This window comes from Schistocerca americana, chromosome 2 (assembly GCF_021461395.2).
Source record: "Schistocerca americana isolate TAMUIC-IGC-003095 chromosome 2, iqSchAmer2.1, whole genome shotgun sequence".
Taxonomy (NCBI): domain Eukaryota; kingdom Metazoa; phylum Arthropoda; class Insecta; order Orthoptera; family Acrididae; genus Schistocerca; species Schistocerca americana.
In genome coordinates, this window is record NC_060120.1 from 113,880,695 (window position 1) to 113,901,317 (window position 20,623).

Sequence of the window (20,623 nt, forward strand, 5' to 3'; positions counted from 1 at the left end):
GGTCTTCAGTCCAGAAACTGCACTCCATACTAGTCTATCCTGTACAAGGCTATTCATATTTACATGACTACTGCAACTAAATTAATTTGAATCTGCATACTGTAACCAAGACAGAGTTTCACTTTACCCCCCAACACTTCCTCAGTTACGATACTGACCCTTCGTTGATGTCTCAGGATATGTCCTATCAACCGATTGCTTATTTAGTCAAATTATATCATAATGTTCTGTTCCATCTGACTTAATTCAGTACCTCTTCATTTGTTAACCAGTCTTCAGTATTCTTTATAGTATCACATTTCTAAAGCTTCTATTCTCTGTTTGTTGGAACTGCTTATCATACATATTTAACTCCCATGCAAGGCTCCACTCCAGACAAATGCCTTCATAAAAGAATTCTTAATGTTAAATTTATCTTTGATTTTGACAAATACTTTTCTTCAAAAATGCTTCATATCCTCCCTGATTTGACCACTGTCACTTATTTTGCTGCTCAAATAGCAATACTTATCTACTAATTTTAATGTTCATTTTCTAATCCTATTCCTTCAGCATCACCTGTTTAATTTGACAACAATCCTTTATCCTTGTTTTAATTTTGTTGATTTTCATTGTAGAACCTCTTTTTATGAGACTGTCCATTCAATTCAACAGCTCTTACAAGTTCATTACCACCACTGAACTTCATTTCCTTTTCCACATGTCTCTTTACTGTTCCTTACTGCTTGCGCAAAATACATATTGAGTAAAATTGAGGATATGTTTGCACAGCTGTCATACCACATTCTCAAATACTGCTTCCCTTTAATGTCCTTTGACCCTTGTTGCTGCAGTCTGGTTTCAGTGCATTTTGTCGACAACCTTTCACTCCATGTGTTTATCGCTGCTACCTTCAGAATTGCAAAGGGTCTATTCCAATCAAAATTGTCAAAATCATTAAATAAATTGATAATTGCAATATACACAGGTTTGATTTTCTTGAACTTATCATAAGATACGTTTTAGGATGAATATTGCCTTGCGTGTTCCTACATTTCTCCAGAACCCTAAATGATCTCTTCTGAGGTTGGATTCTATAAGTATTTCACTTTTTCTGTAAATAATTTGTGTCAGTATTTTGCAAACAAGACTTGCTACATTGATGGTTCAAATTGCCTTCTTTGGAATTGCAATTATTACAGTCTTCTTTAGGTCTCAGGGTATTTCATCTGTCTCATGTAGCTTGCGTAACACATGGCATAATTTTGTCATAGGATCTTCATAATTCTAAGACGATCACATCTACATGAGGTTCCTTAGTCAGACTTAGGTCTTACACATATATACTCCATGGCTCACAGTAAACGGAAGGTACTTTTCATTTTTCTGTACATTACCATTCTTCTTATTCCAGTTACAGATGGAGTGTTGTAAGAAAGATTGTATACCTCTGTGTGTGCTGTTATTTGTCTTCTTTTATCTTTATGATCTATACAGGACAGATATCTAGAGGGCTTAAGATCATTCATATGTTTCCCATTGTAACGTAGATCTTTTTGAGTAACAAAGTATATTTGTTTAAGTGCCTGCCAGATAAAATGTTTCAGCACTTATGTTTCACTCTCCAGCTAGTCCAACAATCTTGAAACCATTCATGCTGCCTCCCTTTATTTGTGTTAGCTACAGTGCAGCCTTATATGGACCTCGCAGGTCTGAACACTACTTCTGTATGGTTCATACCAGTTTTTCACAAATAGGCTAATGTCTTAGTAAATCAGCTGTAGTCTTTTAATTATCATACCAAGAAATTTAAATCTCCATTTTAGATCATCTAAAAGTCTCTAAAACTAAGTATCATTTCACATTGTATCTCTATGTTTTGTTCTTGAGGTACTCTCATCTTTATTCTGCATGCTTTTGTGCTAGATAACAGTCCTTTTATCTTCGAAGTGTAAGTTGCTGCTTGATGGATGAGTCTTCAGGTTGGGAATCTTAGGGATATGTTATACTGCTATAACAACAATATGATGAAAGGACAGATTGCTACTTACCATGTAGAGAAGATGCTGAGTCACAGACAGGCTTAATGAAAAAATTACTATACATTTTAGATATCGGCAAAAAGGCCTTCTTCTGAAGTAAATACGTGTACACACACACACACACACACACACACACACACACACACACACACACTAGAGATGGCAAACTCATTCATCCTTGTGTAAAATCCATGACACTATGTTCTAGCCACAAGATGTTAAAATGAACTAAGTGTACAAACATCAACAAATATTATCGATACTACGTATAAAAAAGACTGTATCGTGTAAAATTGACAATAATTATTTCATTATTTCTCTAATAATTTAATTTCTGTGTGAATTAAAACTGTTATCAGAGAACTACATTCATGGACAACAACAATTATAATCTTTTTTGTCATCTGTGATAATTGTGGTTCAGTTGTTCTTCCTGTGCTAATGGATGAACTGTTCGGACGTGAGACATGTGATGTCTGCAAAGAGAAAACCTGTAACTATATTGTTAATTATTATTTGAAAAATAGAGTCCCTATTGTCTAGACGTGGATTTGTATTTATTTCAAATGTAATCCAATCTACTTAATGTTTTTAAGTGTCAATTTTCAGCTCTGCAATTAGGAGTGCAGTCATTAGTGCTAGTAACTTACAGCAGAGTTTACTAGTAGCTGGTATAAAAAATATGAAACATTTTCATTGAGCATAATTTTAAATGCTAAAGAATAGAGAACAAGAGACTTTTATCTAAATATATTAACTTGATATAAAATAAATCAAGAATAACAATAGACAAACTGACTATCATCTGTCTGCTGCCATCTTAGCAAAAATATCTCCGCAGCAGTTTTGAATCGAGAATTTTAACAAACATAAATGTTGTTAGATATAAGTGAATTTGTGTGCCACTCTGTACCACTGAAATAATATTGTAGGAGTTATCATATTCTCTTTATAAAATCTGACACCATGCACTCGATTGCGAAGCACGGGCTTTGTTCGGTTGTAAGTTGGTCTGCCTTCCACAACAATGAACATGCTCTTTTACCTTGATTCAAAAAAATATGGAAAATGGAAACTCATGTGTGCCTTGCCAACATCATTTGCAAGTGTAATAACAAAAAAAAAAAAAACCCTTGTCTTTTTGCAAGTATGTCTTCTGCTGTTTATTGAAATAGTGAAGTAAGCTGATACACCGTTTTGTTGCCTGAAAAGATGTATGTATTACATACCACATAATTTTTATGTAATTTATGTAATTATAAAATACATTTTAATTACCAGTCATGGACACTGAATAGAATACTAAAAGAACTATGAATTCAGAGTTCAAAAAAGGTTTAAAACAAATCTAGAATGGCTGTGCGAAGTGAATGAAATGAACAACAACTTGATACTGAACTAATTATGAGCAGACAGCAGTGGAACTGTGATGAATGGCCACGTGAAGAAGGACAAGTTCGGCCGAGCGAGACTGAGACAGGTGGGAACATGACTGAGGCTGGAATGAGACTGGCCGACATGTCATTCAGGAATGAGACTGACCATTTCCCATTCCCGGGAACTATAAGTAGAAAGCCTCCACTGAAGTTAACTATGAAAGACCGTTCCTTAGAATTTCTTCCTCACCCATTCTGTTCACATGGGTGAACTGTTCCTTTGGGCCCGTCAGTTTGTGAATGACCCCCCCCCCCCCCCCCCCCCACACACACACACACACACACACACACACACAGGCGAGAAGAGTTTGAGGGGTGGAGTCATTTACAGGAATGTTGGATATGTTGCAAGAATAGTTCCCACCTGTGCAATTCAGATAAGCTGGTGTTGGTAGGAAGGATCAGACGACACAGGCTGTGAAGCAGTCATTCAAGTGAAGCACATTGTGTTTGGCAGCATGTTCAGCAACTGGGTGGTCCAGCTCTCCCTTGGACACAGTTTGTTGGTGGCCATTCTTGTGGGCAGACAGCTTGTTAGTTGTGATGCCCATCTAAGATGCAGCACAGTGATTGTAGCGTAGGTTATAGGTCATATGGCTGGTTTCACAAGTATACCTGCCTTTGATGGGATAGGAAGTGCCTATGATAGGACTGGAGTAGGTAATGGTGGGATGATATCTGTAATGGGATAGGAGTTGTGTCTGACAGGACTGGAGAAGGTGGTGGTAGGTGAATGTTTGGGGCAGGTCTTGCATCTAGGTCTATTGCAGGGATATGAGCCACATGGTAAGGGGTTGGGTGCAAGTGTCGACATAGATTCGAGATCTGTCCCGTTCACCCTACCATCTCTACCTATTCCAGGCAACTCCTATCCCAGTAAAGGTAAGGCTACCTATGAAAGCAGTCATTAACAAAATTGAGCACTTTCTACAACAGATAAAATTTCATTAATAGTCAATTAATCAAGGATGACACCCACATTTGTTAACCCCCACCTTCTTCCTAGTTGCCACTGTTGTTCCACAATATGCAAAGTCTTTTCTGAAGATATGACGGGAGTAACAGTACAATAAACCTTTTAGTTTACTTATCTTTTCTTCTAGAGTTGGCTCCAGTTCTTTGTGTCTAGGGCTCTGATTCTTGAAGCTGAAATTCTCACATTTCAGGTCCTCATGGTTAAATTGATCTAAATAATTTTAAACATTGTTGTTGCAGAATTTTTGTTTTTACATTCATTTATTTTGTCACATTTTAGTGTATCAGACTGTCTTTTCATTTTTCACACTAACAAAGCCAAAATTAAATTGTTTACCCAAAATACAAAAATACATCCAATCACATGTGAGGCATGCTTACTGCTACTTCACTCTGTGGTAATAACAATATTCCAGAGGGTTTACAGTTTTTCTTGACAAACGAATTTCTATTAGTTTTGATTATTATTTCATAAATGAATGCAGAAATAAATATAATAAACAGTACTAGAATGCTTAATTAATAATAGAAATTTTACGTGTGTCAAATAATTCACAATTTAAAATGTTTCTAAAAAAAATTAACTGTACATTCAGAACTTTCATTTATCAATAATAACATCCAAAATAATAATTCCTGTTCATAAATTCTGGCTTGAATTATAACATATTATGTACAAAAATATAAGAAATTTTTCTGAAAAATAGCTGAGATAATACTAACAAGTCCAAAATTCGAAAAATATTATTGGTATCGACTACAATTGTTGAGGAAAGGTAATGCTAGAGGAAGATGTCCCATTACAAATTCCCTTTTTTTCACTCTGTTCTCTTCCTTCAAACCTCCTGACACCACCTAGCAGCCCTGCCCTTTCCCCATTGTGTTTTTGCACACTCCCACAACCATCATTACACTTTCCCCCACCCCACCCTGCTATATCCTGTCCTCTTCCTGCCTGCCCCATATCTCTTTCCTACCCCACTACCAGATTTGCTCCTCCCATCATACACAGCAAATCAGTTTGGCCACAGCAGCCAGAGACAGTGGTCATGTGTGTGTGAGTTGTGCTTGTGTGAATGTGTGTGTGTGTTTTCTACTTCAGAAGAAGGGTTTTTTGCTTAAATCTAAAATGTATAGTTGTCCTTTAGTTGTGCCTCTTTGTGACTCATTGTCTGATCTATATGGTGAGTAGCAATATGAACTGTTATCATATTGTTGATATTTCATCCTGTCTTTTCCATTATACTGCTATAAGATAGCTTTGAGACCATCTCACTACTTCTTGTTAGTCAAAACTGGAACCTACCACAATTTGGTATATAGCTTTAAGAATGAAATGATTGAACATACAAACCATGTGCTGAACCCAGTGGAGTAGATGTTGAACTAAGATAGACTTTTGATTTATACTACCAGCCTGTTGCAACACTCTGATGTTTATGCATTTATCTTGTTAATAATTTTCAAAATGTTGCTGAGGAAGTATTTATGAATTTTATTAAGCATCATAATGTGGTAGCTGTTAGCTGTGCATCAAAGGCTAAAAAATGTGAGAAATGTGTACATTATAATTCTAGAGTAGCTACCTATGCTGTGATTATTAACACTCACACATAGTAGGGTTGCAGTTCAAAATCTAGCTTTTTAAAGAAATACGGATAAAATCAGTACTGGTACAGAGGGTGGTTTGTTGGTTAACCATTAACTGTTTTGTCCTTTGTTCCCAAATTTTTGCTCTTCTGTTGATCTTAGCTTTCACTTGTTTAATGTCTTGGTCAGTATATACAGAATAGTATGGAACTCATCGCGCCTATGAATCCAACACCTTCGCATCCAACCTCCAGTGGAATTGCAAAGTAGTGAGTGGAGGATATGGACAAAGACTGCAGATAGGTGGCACTAGGTGGGAATGTGGATCGGCTAAGGGCTGTACCAAGATCATCTGCACAGTTATGATAAACTCTGTGTCTTGGTTGTGCAGTGGTTAATGCAAATGAATCCCGGTCTGGCACACATTTTCACTCAGCACCGCTGACTATGCATAAAGTCCTGATGCAGCTGACATCATGAGTTCCTTCCCTCTCTTGTCCTTTCCTTGGTTCCCCCTCCACCTTCAGTTTACATAATATGCACCATAGCTGCAGATTATATGTGGTGTCTGTTCTTTCAGATATGTCTGAAGAAAAAGACACCACACATTCATACAGCATTTTAAGTTGTTCCGTGATAGCAGTAATCCACCATGGGTGTCTGCAGAAGTAATTAGCATTAAAGCCATTGTCAGCTAACAACCTTGCACTTTCCAGGGGTGAATGATGAAAGCAGAGCCTTCCTTTGCTGATGGTTGAAATGTCTGTGTGAACAGGGAGGGGAGGATTTTTATAGCTTTTTGTACTCCTCTACAAGTACACTTTTCACTATAGAGATCAAGGTGGTGGTCAGCTAAGTATGGGTAGCCAGAAAGTAGGTGTAGTTTTGATTGTATCAGTTATAAAACACATGTCATGGTTGTGCTGCATGTCAACAAGTCTTGTGTAAATATTGTTCATCCAAGCTGGGGAGCAATATTCTATAAGATGGTACACCTATCCAAAAGGTGAAGTAGGAGTCTCATGATGTACCATGGAGTTTCTGGAGAATGATATTTCAAGTTTTGATTTCATCTGTTCTTAATAGATGTGTTTGAAGTTGACTGTTTTACCAAGCATGATACCTAGGTATTTCTGTTATGAATGAATAGCCTTTCCTCAAAGTTGACCATGAGCTCTTTGTTGGTCCACTTGTTGTTCAGATGAAATGTTGAGTTACTTTCTTAAGTACACTTGGCTGCAACTTCTGTATATAGAAATATTTAGCAATAATTGATAAATCATTGGTCAGTATGGACACAGTAACATTACTGTGAGTGCCCAGTCATCAGCATATCCAAACTTTCTAGATGTGGTTTTACTCATATCTGAAAGGTGTAAACTGAACAGGAGAGTGCTCAGGGCAGATCCTTGTGAGAGCCCATCATTTAGCTTCATCTGTGAACCCATCTTGTTGCCCATTAGTAGTTGAAAGCAGTGCACAGTGATCATTTCATTGAGGAAATTGTCAATTTTTAGGCTTGGAATGAGTTGTAGAAGTTTCAGTATGACACCTTGCTTCCAGACAGTATCATACGTAGCTGTTAGTTCAGTGAATATAAGTGACAACTTCTCTTGATTCTGGGTGCCAGTTTCTGTGAAAGTTGATAGGTAGAGTACTGGATCTGTGCAGTTGCAACTAGAATTGAATCCTGTTTGTTCAATCAGTATATTCTCAAAGATCTTGTGGCTCATATTCTCTTGTACACAATTCTTTCCAGGAGTTTATATACCATACTAAGTAAAACTATTTGTTGATAACAGTCTGGCTTACCATTTGTTTTACCTGCTTTCGGTCTGGATATTACTCTTGCTCATTTTGTTTCACGTGGTATGTTGCCCACTGCAAAATGTTTGTGAAGAAGTCAGCCACCCACTTTATTACATGCTGCCATAGTGCAAAAGGTAATCTGCTTGAATGTTATCAATGCCCAGGGCTTTCACAGGTTTCTTTTATTTTATGGCTGTCATTACTTCTTCAATGCTCAGTGTTCAGTTTCAGATTTGCAAAGCTTTTGTGAGTCCTTTCATTTCTTCTTAGCCACAGTAGTATGTGTTCAGACTTGAGGAGTTCTGGAAGTGGACATGTTGTTCGCTACAGCTTGGTTGATGGTAACAGCATCACATGTGCAATCTCATCAGGAGCCACCACCTAGTTTTTTGAACAAAGACCAAGCTCTCCTGTTTGATGTATGGAAGTCCAGGGTTTCAGTGATCTCAGTTCACTTTATACATCTAGCTGTGTCACTGTTACTCAACAACTATATTAATGATTTGTCAAAATATTGTAGTGTTTGTGATTCATTTCTTTGCTGACATCTTCATATTCCATCACAATGAAGCATTAAGGAACAGATAATAGGGTTACATCCATTAGATGCATACCGATCAGTTCACAGTACTGCCATCATCCTAGAAATGCAATGCAGTTGAACAGTTACAGAAAAGACTCATCATTCAGGTCACTGCTCCAGCAGTTCCATAGTTTCTTGGAAAGGAATCTGAATGAATAAACAAATACACAAGAACCCTGTTTATCCAGACTAGATGGGAGTAGATGTAAATTGGGCTTCTAAAAACCAGGAAATATTCTACTAAATTCAGAAACTAAAATAATGTACTGAAATATAAAAATCTTTTATTTTGGCACTTAGAAGAAACACTTTTCTGGTACTTAAACTCTGTAGTTACTCCCACAGTCTATTCATGTTTATTTACTGAAGCAGTGTGTAAATTACTTTTCTTTCAAGCTTGTGTGACATTTGAGAGCAGCACAATCACCAGCACCTTACAGGGCGGTATCCAGTAAACCTTCAGATTTGTCTGCATTATAAATACAGTATGGGGTTACGTTTTTAGAGAAAATAACTTGTTAGAATTCTTTTTTTAAGTTTTCTGCAACCAGTGTATCCCCCCAAAACACTTTCACCCATCATTGAAACCTGGTGTATGTCTTGGTGAGCTTTCCGTATTTCCAACTAACCTTGGCTGGCTGCAGAGTTAGAAACCACAACAGTTAGCTTGCTGTTTAAGTTCAGCCCCTTTCCCTGCAGAACTGGACTGAATATCAAATGAGTAATGCTTCCTTGTGTATTTCATTTCTTGCTTTCTTTACTCTACTGCAGTTCTGCAAATCATCTGTAGACATCATTTTGAGGAGAGAAAAATACTGCCTAACACTCCATTGCCACTCTCCCATAAATGAAAAATTAATTGAATGGTTTCATTTTAACAGTAGCTTTTCTTTGTATGACCTACCAGATATATATATGTTTATCAGTATATGTTAGGAAATGACACTGTAGAATAAATTTCCAGTGTTGGTTGTTCAGTAAACTAGAAGTTAGTACCAACACTCATCTGGATTATTTGATGAACTTTGTGACTCAGCTCATTGTTCGGTATATTTTGGGATATAATTCTTCAAGTGGCCCAACTTGTAGATGTTTTAGAGAAGATATTGATTTGTAGACAATAAATTAACATCATTTATTTACAAGTTCAATATATCCAACAATTAACTGTTGTTTTACAGGCAGTCAGTTTCCAATTATTACTGGTTTCATAACTCATAATATTGTATTCCTTTTCAATGATGCAAATTTATAAAAATTGACATTCTACTTGATTATAGTATCACAGTTATCAGTTAACAAAGTAAAACTTCAATCTATTTTACATAAAAATTAGTTCAACACTTTACTTCTTACAACAGTTTTCCCTCCATTACTCCCTCATGATTACTATTTATTAAATTAAACAAAGATATCTCGACTCCTTAGTGCTGAAAACCAATGATACATTTTTGCTGTAAGCCTGAGTTAAAATTTATCAAGAAAATGTGTAAGATATAAAGGATATTTGTAGATGCAGAATAATTATGTATTTTTGGACATAATCTTGGAATGGAAATTTTGGAAGCAAAAGAAGTGAAATGCTGAATTAGCTGCCAATTATAGTCAAATGAAGTAAATGAAATTTATGCAATAATGAATGATCTTAAAAGTGAAAAATGAAAACAGATCACTAAAATATTGCAGAAAATAAGAAAAAGTGTCAATTTCAAACAAACACAATATATTGATCCCAAAGGCTTCCTTTTTGAACATCGGATTTTCAAGTTTCTGGAATTCACAGTTGGAATTAATCATAGCTTTTGTTAATCAGAATATGTATCATAGTTTACTATTGAACAGGAGTCCCCATATAACAGATTCATTATAAATGAAACAGCATATTACAGTGGTAAACACACACACTGAAGTAATGGTGGCTGGAAGCATAGCACTGGCAATCTCTATTGACATGTGGTGCCAATAGACAGCTGTACATGTACCATACCTTACCAAATGTATACCACACATATGTTAAAGAAAGGAAACAAAAAGTTAATCCAGGAAAACTGAAAATTCATATTGATGAGGGCTACATAAATGAGGTTTCAGCATAATGTGGAAATTTACTATGAGGTTACTGAGACCAAGTTTTGTTGTTTTAGGACGCTGAAAAACTTATCTTAATTTCTGATAAACTGGTTACAGTGACCACTTAGGGACATAATTACCAAATAATTGTAATCTACAGAAGCTTTCCATTGCTTTTGTTTATAACAGTGTCATAAGAGTAATATTGAACAAAATTAAATGGTGATGGATTCTATTTAATAATAAATAGTCTGGAGGATCTTATATAGGTTATGCAGTCTTCTCCTTCAATTACATAGGCACATATTCACTACTATGGACATGACTTACTAATCATTAGATTTGATGACCATTTGTGAGACAAAAACAAAAAATGGGAAAACTGATTATTCTACATAATTATTTTGAAAATTCCTATTGAATTTACAATAATAAATATTCTTATTACTGTTATCATTATTATTATTGTTATTGTTGTTATTCTAGGGGGAGCAGTTGAGCATGGTGATACTCTTGCCAAAGAAGAATAATGGCCTTAAGAAATTGGAAGCAAAGCTTGCATCTTTGAATTTAGCTGATATTCTCTACGAAATGTCTCTTGTTAAAGTGGAGGCCTACTTACCCAAATTCAAACTGGAACACGAAATAAATCTGAGAGATACTTTGGAGAAAGTGAGTAAAAATGCATTTTTTCTTTTAGTTTTTTCTGTTTTCCTAAGTGAAAGTCATTCACATAAAGATTTAATATTTGCATATTAAATTTTCCATTTACCGGTATTTAAAAAATATTACTTGTGGAGGAAAAGTAATTTTGTGTTTACAGTTATAAACATTTAATGTTACTGCACTGCAATAAAATATTACCTTTTGTAAAGTGAACACCTTCAGGAGCTCTGTAGCAAGACTGTCACCATCTGAATAGTTTTACATTGTACAGTGATCAGTCTTCTTCATTTTTTTCTTTAGTGTTTTATTCATCTCTGATGTGATTACCAAAATTTGTATGGTTATTTATTCATTCCAGTATTATATTATATAGGAAAATGAACGACATCTGTCTTACTTCATTTACATGTTCTTAAAATAGTTAAAATCTTTTACAAATTCATTGCAACTTAAATTTAACATAAAACTTGATTATGTACAATATTTTTAGTTTCTGCTCCAGTTGTAAGAGTACATAAATTATTGGATGAATCCATTCTTGAGTAAGCAACGTAAACTTGCCCAGTAGAGAACATGGTGATCTTGAATCAGCTCACAGTACTTCATAGACTGCCCTCATAATCTGTTGCATGTGATGCAGAGCACACAATAATCAATATAATTATTTCTTAAAGCTAAAACTGTAACTCATTACAATGAGTACTATCCATACTACAAAGTCTGTTTCAATATCTCCCTTCTGTATTATGATTGTTGCTTCAATGAAATTGCCCAGTTGTCTGAATTTGAATATAGCAGAATTTTTTTCCATTGAACTGTGATATGAAAGTCATTGTGACCGTCATGAATTGGTTAGCAAGTCTGGAAACTAGGGATTTGACTCCAGTATTGCTTCTCTCTCTCTCTCTCTCTCTCTCTCTCTCTCTCTCTCTCTCTCTCTCTCTCTCTCTCACACACACACACACACACACACACACACACACACACACACACACACACACACGCACACACACACACTTCCCTTAAGACAAAATGCCACCCTTTTCCAAACAACCTCATTTATATAGGAGAAATGTGATCAGGACAAGAAGGCCTAGCAAACCAACAAATTTGGAATCTGGCACTAATTTCAGTCAGTTTGATTATTTTTGCATGTTACTCCCTTCATATCACTAGTTCAACAGTAGTGGTTAAATATCATTGGGATTGTCATGAATGAGCCAATGACTCCAAATGCGGGGGATACAATATTTAAAAAAATAATTTATCATTTTCCCATACCACCACATTCACACCACTGTTCATCTGGTGTCCATGCAATCTGCAAACTCAAATGATTTTGTGGTTTATCATCACTTAATCACTGTGTTCTTTGATTTACAGAAAGCAAGCTACAGTACTTGGCATTGTTACTCTACTTTGGTAATAAATTGTTAAGAGTGAACACCAGCTGAAACCAACATTATTGTAAATCTGGCAATATCCAGTTCATCAATGGTAACTTACGACTCCTAGGATTCTGGAAATATAGGTCATGCAGAACCCAACTAAAATTTTTGTCACATGACATAATGAAAGCTTTGGATCAAGGCAGTCAGGTAGATGTAGTATTTCTTGATTTCCAGTATTTAACTCACTGTGAAATCTACACTTATTGTGCAAAGTACGACCATATTGTGTACCAAGTGAAATTTGTGACTGAATTGAGGATTTTATGGTGGGGAGGATGCAGCAGGTTATTTTGGATGGAGGGTCATCATCAGCTGTAGGATTAATTTCAGATGTCCAAGGGATCTATGTTGGAACCCTTGTTGTTCATGTTGTATATTAATGACCTTGTGAACAACATTAATAGCAACCTCAGACTTTTTGAAGTTGATGCACTTAAGTGTAAGGAAGCACTATCTGAAAGAAGCTGCATAAATTTTTAGTCAGATCTTGGAACAATATTAGTAAAGAATAGTTGCTTCTCACCATATAGCAGAGATGCTGAGTCATAGATAGGCACAGAAAAAGACTGTCACAAAAAGAGCTTCCTGACAACAAGGCCTTTGCCAGAAATAGACAACAGACACACACACACACACACACACACACACACACACACACACATGACCATAGTCTCTGGCAGATGAAGCCAGACTATGAGCAGCAGCACATGATGAGAGAGGCAGCCAAGTGGGCTTAGGAGGACGCTGGGATGTGGAGGGGGAGGGATGGCAGAATGGGATGGGGGACGGTGAGTGCTGGTAGTGGGAGCATGCAGGAACAAAGTGGAGAGAGGGTAACACAGCTAGGTGCAGTCAGGAGGTTAGACAGAGGGCGAGGGAGAGAGGGCGGGTAGCAGAAAAGAAGAGAACCAGTCTTTGTTCTCCCATCTCTCAGACTGTTTGTATCTAACATTTGGCAGTCTCTTCAGAACATTACAGTAGAACTCCCATGTATTTCTCTGACCACATGGAATAAATTCATTGTGGATAATTCCATGAATTAAAATAGAAAAGCTACCATAGACTTGCTGTTTCTGCAAACTTGGCATGCTTTTCTGGTGCTGTGGAAAGAGTGAAGTCTCCCATTGTGAAATTTGTTGTTTTGTTGCAGGTTAATAACTATATGCCCAAAGTCCATGGACTGGATAACTATGGACAGAACATCTGGGCTACCTTCAACTGTTGTTTACAATTCAGTGCACATCTGAAAGTTGCATTTCATCTCACATACAATTCATCAGCCATAATCCATTGACATCCCCTAGATGAAAGTCCAATGGTTTCACAAACATCATGGATTTCCTGTCTTCTGTCCTTCTGGAACACTTCATACACTTTAACAATCATTTCCAGAGCTGTACATGATGACAGCTTGTACAAATACTTGTCATCCTCCACAGACTCTCAGCCATCTTTAAATCACTTAATCTACACTAATGTTCTTGGCTGGCTCAAACTTTGCTCACCAAACCTCCCTTAGCTTTAGGTGGGTTTCAGCTGCAGTTTTGTGGAACTTGAAGCAAAACTTAATACAGGTAGTTTGTTCCTTCAAAACACACGTTGTCAAATTTGAAGATATAGTAGAAAATGGCATAAATAAATCAACAACACCATTCACACTGAACCACTGACGGTGAAGCCATACATCAGACTGGCACTTGCAGAACTAGCACTCCTGAAGGAAAGGAGTGCTGGTTCTGCAAGGTTCGCAGGAGAGCTTCTGTAAAGTTTGGAAGGTAGGAGACGAGATACTGGCAGAAGTAAAGCTGTGAGGACCAGGCATGAGTCATGCTTCGCTAGCTCAGATGGTAGAGCACTTGCCTGCGAAAGGCAAAGGTCCCAAGTTCGAGTCTTCGTCGGGCACACAGTTTTAATCTGTCAGGAAGTTTCTTGACAAACGTATGGTTTTAGAGGCACATTTCACTAGGGGGAAGATAGAGACCACCTACAGGAAAATTAAAGAGACCTTTGGGGAAAAGAGAAGTAGCTGCGTGAATATCAAGAACTTAGATGGTAAACCAGTCCTAAACAATGAATGAAAAGGTCAATAGTGGAAGCAGTATATAGAGGATTTATACAAGGGAGATGAACTTGAAGGCAATATTATAGAAACGGAAGTGAACATAGATGAAATGAGGTGGGAGATATGATACTGTGAGAAGAATTTGACAGAGTTCTGAAGTATCTGAGTCAAAACAAAGCACAAGGGTAGACGATATTCCATCACAACTACTGACAGCTTTGGGAGAGCCAGTTATGACAAAACTCTTCCCTCTGGTGTGCAAGATGAATGAGACAGGTGAAATACCCTCATATTTCAAGAAGAATGTAGTAATTCCAATTTCAAAGAAAGCAGTTGCTGAAAGGTGTGAAAATTATTGAATTGTCAGCTTAATAAGTCATCATTGCAAAATACTAACATGAATTCTTTACAGAAATATGGGAAAACTGGTGTATGCCATCCTCAGGGAAGACCAGTTTGGATTCCAGAAATGCATAGAAACGTGCAAGGCAATACTGACCCTGCAACCTATGTTAGAAAATAGGTTAAGGCAAGACAAATCTATGTTTTCAGCATTTGTAGACTTTGAGAACACTTTTGACAATGTGGACTGGAATACTCTCTCTAAAATTCTGAAGGTAACAGGTGTATAACAGACGGAGTAAAAGGCTACTTACCACTTATACAGAAACCAAATTGTAGTTATAAGAGTCGAGGGGTATGGAAAGGAAGCAGTGGTTGAGAAGGGAGAGAGACAGTATTGTAGCATATCTCTGATGTTGTTCAATTTGTACACTGAAGAAGCAGTAAAGGAAACAAAAGAAAAATTTAGGGTAGTTATTAAAATTCAGGGAGAAGAAATAAAAACTTTAAGGTCTTCCGATGACATAGTAATTCTGTCAGAGACAGCAAAGGACATTGCAGGGCAGTTCAGCAGAATGGACCGGTCTTGAAAGGAAAATATAAGATGAACATTAACAAAAGCAGAGCAAGTATTATCTAATGTAGTTGAATTAAATGAGGGGATGCTATGAGATTAGGAAATGAGACACTTAAAGTAGTAGATAAATTTTGCTGTTTGCTCAGCAAAATAACTGATGTTGGCAGAGGTAGAGAGGGTCTAAAATGTAGACTTTCAATGGCAAGAAAACCATTCCTGAAAAAGAACGATTTGTTAACATTGCATATAGATTTAAATGTTAAGAAGTCTTTTCTGAAGGTATTTGTATGGAGTGTTGCCATGTATGGAAGTGAAACATATACAGTATACAGTTTAGACAAAAAGAGAATAGAAGCTTTCAAAATGTGGTGCTACAGAAGAATGCTGGAGATTAAATGGGTTGATCATGTAACTAATGAAGAGGCACTGAATAGAATTCAGGAGATAACAAATTTAGGGCACAGCTTGATCAAAAGAATGGATCAGTTGGTAGGACACATTCTGAGACATCAAGGGATCACCAATTTAGTTCTGCAAGGAACTGTGGGGGGGCAAAACTCATAGAAGGAGACCAAGAGATGAATACAGTACGCAGACTCAGAAGGATGTAGTTTGCATTAGTTATTTGGAGATGAAGAGGCTCACACAGGATACAGTAGCATGGAGAGCTGCATCAAATCAGTGTTTGGACTGCAGACCACAGCAGCAGCAACACAGATACTTAATGTTGCTCTTAGTCCACAGCAACACAGTTTCACATACTTATGATTATGTCCAGATAAATAGAAACCATAGTCTGTGATGATGACACTGACATGAGACAATCATGCATTTAAAATCATGCAGTCAAGGAAGTAATAGTTAACATTACTAACAAGCTTGGCCAGCTAAACTTTTGCTTCACCTGAATTTAAACTAGACAGTGTATACTACATCAAGATGTATTTCACTATATCAGATCTATTTGAGCGAGAATCCAGTAATTTTCTTGTCTCTCATTAAACTGACAGTGTACTTCATTCTGTAAGATTATTTACACAACTTGGATTACTTGAAAACGAACTCTTCATAAACCATACTATAGCTGCTGACACTGTTATTTTTTCATAGCAATGCAAACACAACACTAAACTCCACAAGCACTGATTACAATCATCTAGGTATTACTTGCATGCACTTATTACTTCATACCAGGTCAGAGGAAGGCAACAGAAACCACTTCCTCAGTGACTTTTCCAAATGATTCCTGCTTTGTTACCAATATTCTTAGACTTAGCATGGAACCAAAGCTGACTAGGATGGCATACATACAAGGAGTGGTCATAAAGTTTTGATTATCCCTTCAGAAAAATCAATATGCTATGGGTTTTAATCCTTCTCTGCATATTCCCCTTAAGTGCAACACATTTTTTCCAAATCCTGGATGACTGGGGGATCCTTGATTGTTAATGTTTCTATTTTGGGTATTCAGTAAAAATTCCACCTCAAAAATCACCTCACTGTCATTCAGGAAATGTTTGCTATTCAGTGGTAAAGGCAAAGTGACTTGGTGCCTTATCAGGTGAATATGAGAGATGAACCAAGATTTGATAGCTTAAAGAAGCAGCATGTGTACCTGTGCACTGTGCAGAATGACCTAGGCTGACCTAGGCTGATGTTGTGGAGTGAAAACACTACCTTGGACAGTTCCCAGCAATGGTTCATCTTGACATCCTCCCTTCAACTTGTCAGGAGATTTGCATGCTCCTTTGATAGTTTGTCTCTTGTGAGCATAATCTGTTAGCACAACACTATGGAAGTTCCTTGTCCAATGACAGTTGAGTCCTCACCTTATTTGGTGGAGGTTAATCCACGTGTTTCCACTGGTTGCTTTGCTCTTTTGTCCCAGGGTCATAGTGATGCACACAGCTAAAGAAGGCTGTATTGGCTTAAAACAGATGCAATATTTCAACTGCTTCCTCATCCCAGCAGGCTCTCTGAACATGTGTCAACAGTTGTGAAACCCAGTGGACAGCAAGCTTTGTAATGTTCAAAATATTGTGTAAGATGTTGAAGATAGATCAAAGACATTTTCACTTTTTTCACTGTCACCTTGATTGTGACATGTTGTTCTTGAGCACCAGGGCCTCTAATTCTCTTGCAGTACTTGGTTTTCACAAAGAGATGTTCTACCACTTGGTTTGTAGCCATTCTAATTTGTTTGACATGATGCATTTTTGCCTTACATTTCCGACAATTCTGCATGGATTCTTGCAGAATTCCCCTTCAAATGCAGAAAACAAATTATCAGATGACACTCCACTTTATCAATGGACTGCATCAATATTTTTATTTATTTATTTATTTATTTTGTTTTGGCTTCTCTAATGGCATGTTGCAGATTCAGTTTGCACCAGGACTGCAAACACGTATATGCATACTAACAAAAAATTAATTATGTGACTTTCATTTCTAGGTGGCAATTAAAATCTTATGAGTATCCCCCTAAATTCTGTTTTCAGATTCTCTGAGATAACTTTCTTGACTGAAGCAGATTTTCCAGAATGTGTATAGAAGAACCCATTGTTCCCTTATTCTCATGTGGAACACTGTCTGTGCACATTCTCAAAGATTATGCTGGGCATGTAAAGGTGCAGATTGGTAAACTAATTATATCTGGGATAAGCATTATAAATAAAAATATTTGTTTTATATTTTGCTTTCAATCACTTTTATACAGGGTGACTGAGCTGCTCCTAGCAGTGTCATCTTACACAGCCCTAATGTTACATCTGTCCTTCAGACATCATGCACAAGATTTTCACGTTCTCTCCCTTGCTCTGTGAAAACTATTAGTCCTACATAAAAAATGAGTTGGACGTTCTCCCTGGAGACCATAATTAAAAAAAAAAAAAGAAAGAAAAAGAAAAGAAAGAAACATACTAATGTGACCTTCAAAAACACCTCCATCCCCACACTCATCCCTCATGAGTCAGGATTTCTATTACATTGTTTGTGGCACTCTCTCCTACCACTGTTCAAAAATTTCCGAGTGCGTGAACTATTTCTGATATCTGACAATTTTTCGTCTCTATAGATTTTTCTAATATTCACCAATTTTTTGTCTCAATTGATGTTGCCATTGTGCTACAAGCATAGTTGATTGTTTCATTAGTATTATTAATTTAGCATGAACGTGAGGATAATGGAAGAAAACCGACTTTTGTAAACCTTTTGCTAAAGCTAATTATGTTGACAGTTCAATCCAAACTTAATCCTTACAACACAGTACTTTGGAACCAGAAGGCCTGACAAATACAACATAACTTTTTATATTTGCTGTTAAAATTCACAAAATTGTGTGGTAAAATTTACACAAATGTCTGTTTTAAAATTTGTAGGTTGCTGACTATGCCCGTGGTGTAATACAACCAGACAATTAAGACCAAGAAAGGCTGAATTCAGAAAATAATTCATGCAGTTGGAAATTTTTGTATATTTGTGCCATGAACAGCATACCAAGAATCCTGACTGGTGGGGGCTGAGTGTGGAAGTCCCTGGTGTGTCTGAAGGTCGCTTTTGTATGTTTTTCTTGAATAACTCAAAAATAGTGGCCTCTAGCAACAATGTATCTCAATACAATACAATACAATACTTCACACAATAAACTGTATTTGAATACTGGCAACATGTTTATTCTTAAATTCAGTATTTTGAAAGAACTATTAAATCCTTCCCAACAAGCTCATGTTAGCAATTATGCCAATATCTCCAGTAATTTAGATGTTTGCTGTGATTATTCAATTTTTCCCAGCGTACTTCATGATGAAAGAGTTCACAGGTAAACATCTGGGTGTTAGTGTCCAATGGGCACAATATTTCGGCAAGCGACCACGTTGCCATCATCAGGTGAGCTGACGAACTGACTGCCGAGGTGCCGGCTGTGGGCTTTTATCTCCTCGACCCCCCCCCCCCCCCCCCCCCCCTCCAGGTATTTGCAGCAGTCTGTGCCCCGGTGCGCAGCATCCAGCATCCATTCCATTCACGGTTCGCACCCAGGGGCATGTGCCGGCACTGTCTTCATAGTATCTCTGCCTGTTCTCGAAGCCAGTTCGTGGTGGTATGTCTTCTTTCTCCTTTTAATCAGATTCAAATTGAGTTTGCAGCCCTTACTAAGGATGTAACCAATGTTCAGCAACTGCCAACTTGTTAGGCTGCTGGAGTCTGGTGTGCCATTGATGTTGTTGGCAATGATCATCAATAGTAAGCACTGTTTGACCTATTTAAGTCAAGCCACATTTGCAGGGGATCTGGTAGACTCTGGATTTCCATAGTCTGGGATCATCCTTGACATTACCAAGCAGTGCCTGTGTCTTAATTGGTGAGCAGAAGACAGTCTTTGCTTGATGTTTTAGAAGAACTCGACCTATCTTACCAGATAAAGTGCCACTGAATGGAATAAATGCTATACCCCCATCGTGCCGGGTTTCCTGTTTCCTCCAGTTGTACAGTCAGTGTGGGATGCAGAGCACTCTGGATTTGCTTCCCTGTGTAGCTGTTTTTCTAGAAAACCAACCTCAAATGTTCAAGTTCCATGGTAACCTGTCTGTTCACCCATGAACTCTTTCGTTATGTGATTGCTATTTACATATTGTTTCCTTTTGTCTAATAGCCATTGCCAAACACATAAAAGACCAAACACATAAAAGGCACATCATGGTTCCAAAAAAGTAAATCTACCAAAGCCACTATCTTAAGCATAGCAAAATATCTTATAGTTGATGGAAATACTACAAAAAGAATACATTGCTACTCACCATATAGCGGAGATCCTCAGTCACAGATAGGCACAACAAAAAGACTGTCAAACAAGGAATTTATAGGCCAAAATAAGCACATTTATGTTGACATATAACACAGCACAGTGGCTCATATAGAATGATGTAATTATCTATCTAAAATAATGATGTTCGTGGTGTTCACAAACAGAGAAAATTACACAGATATATTCATAGATGAAACGAGATGGGAAGAGGTAAGTTCTATAAATTTTTTTGGAATT

At 37.1% G+C, this 20,623-nt stretch overlaps 1 protein-coding gene across 1 annotated transcript in view; it reads left to right on the top strand.

The window, feature by feature from the left end:
* The window catches only part of LOC124596263 (serpin B6-like), a 253,035-nt gene that overhangs the window by 173,542 nt on the left and 58,870 nt on the right, over positions 1-20,623 (top strand). The window contains exon 6 of the mRNA XM_047135338.1: positions 10,971-11,156. Within this exon, the coding sequence (XP_046991294.1) occupies positions 10,971-11,156 (186 nt within the window). The remainder of the gene's footprint in view (positions 1-10,970; positions 11,157-20,623) is intronic.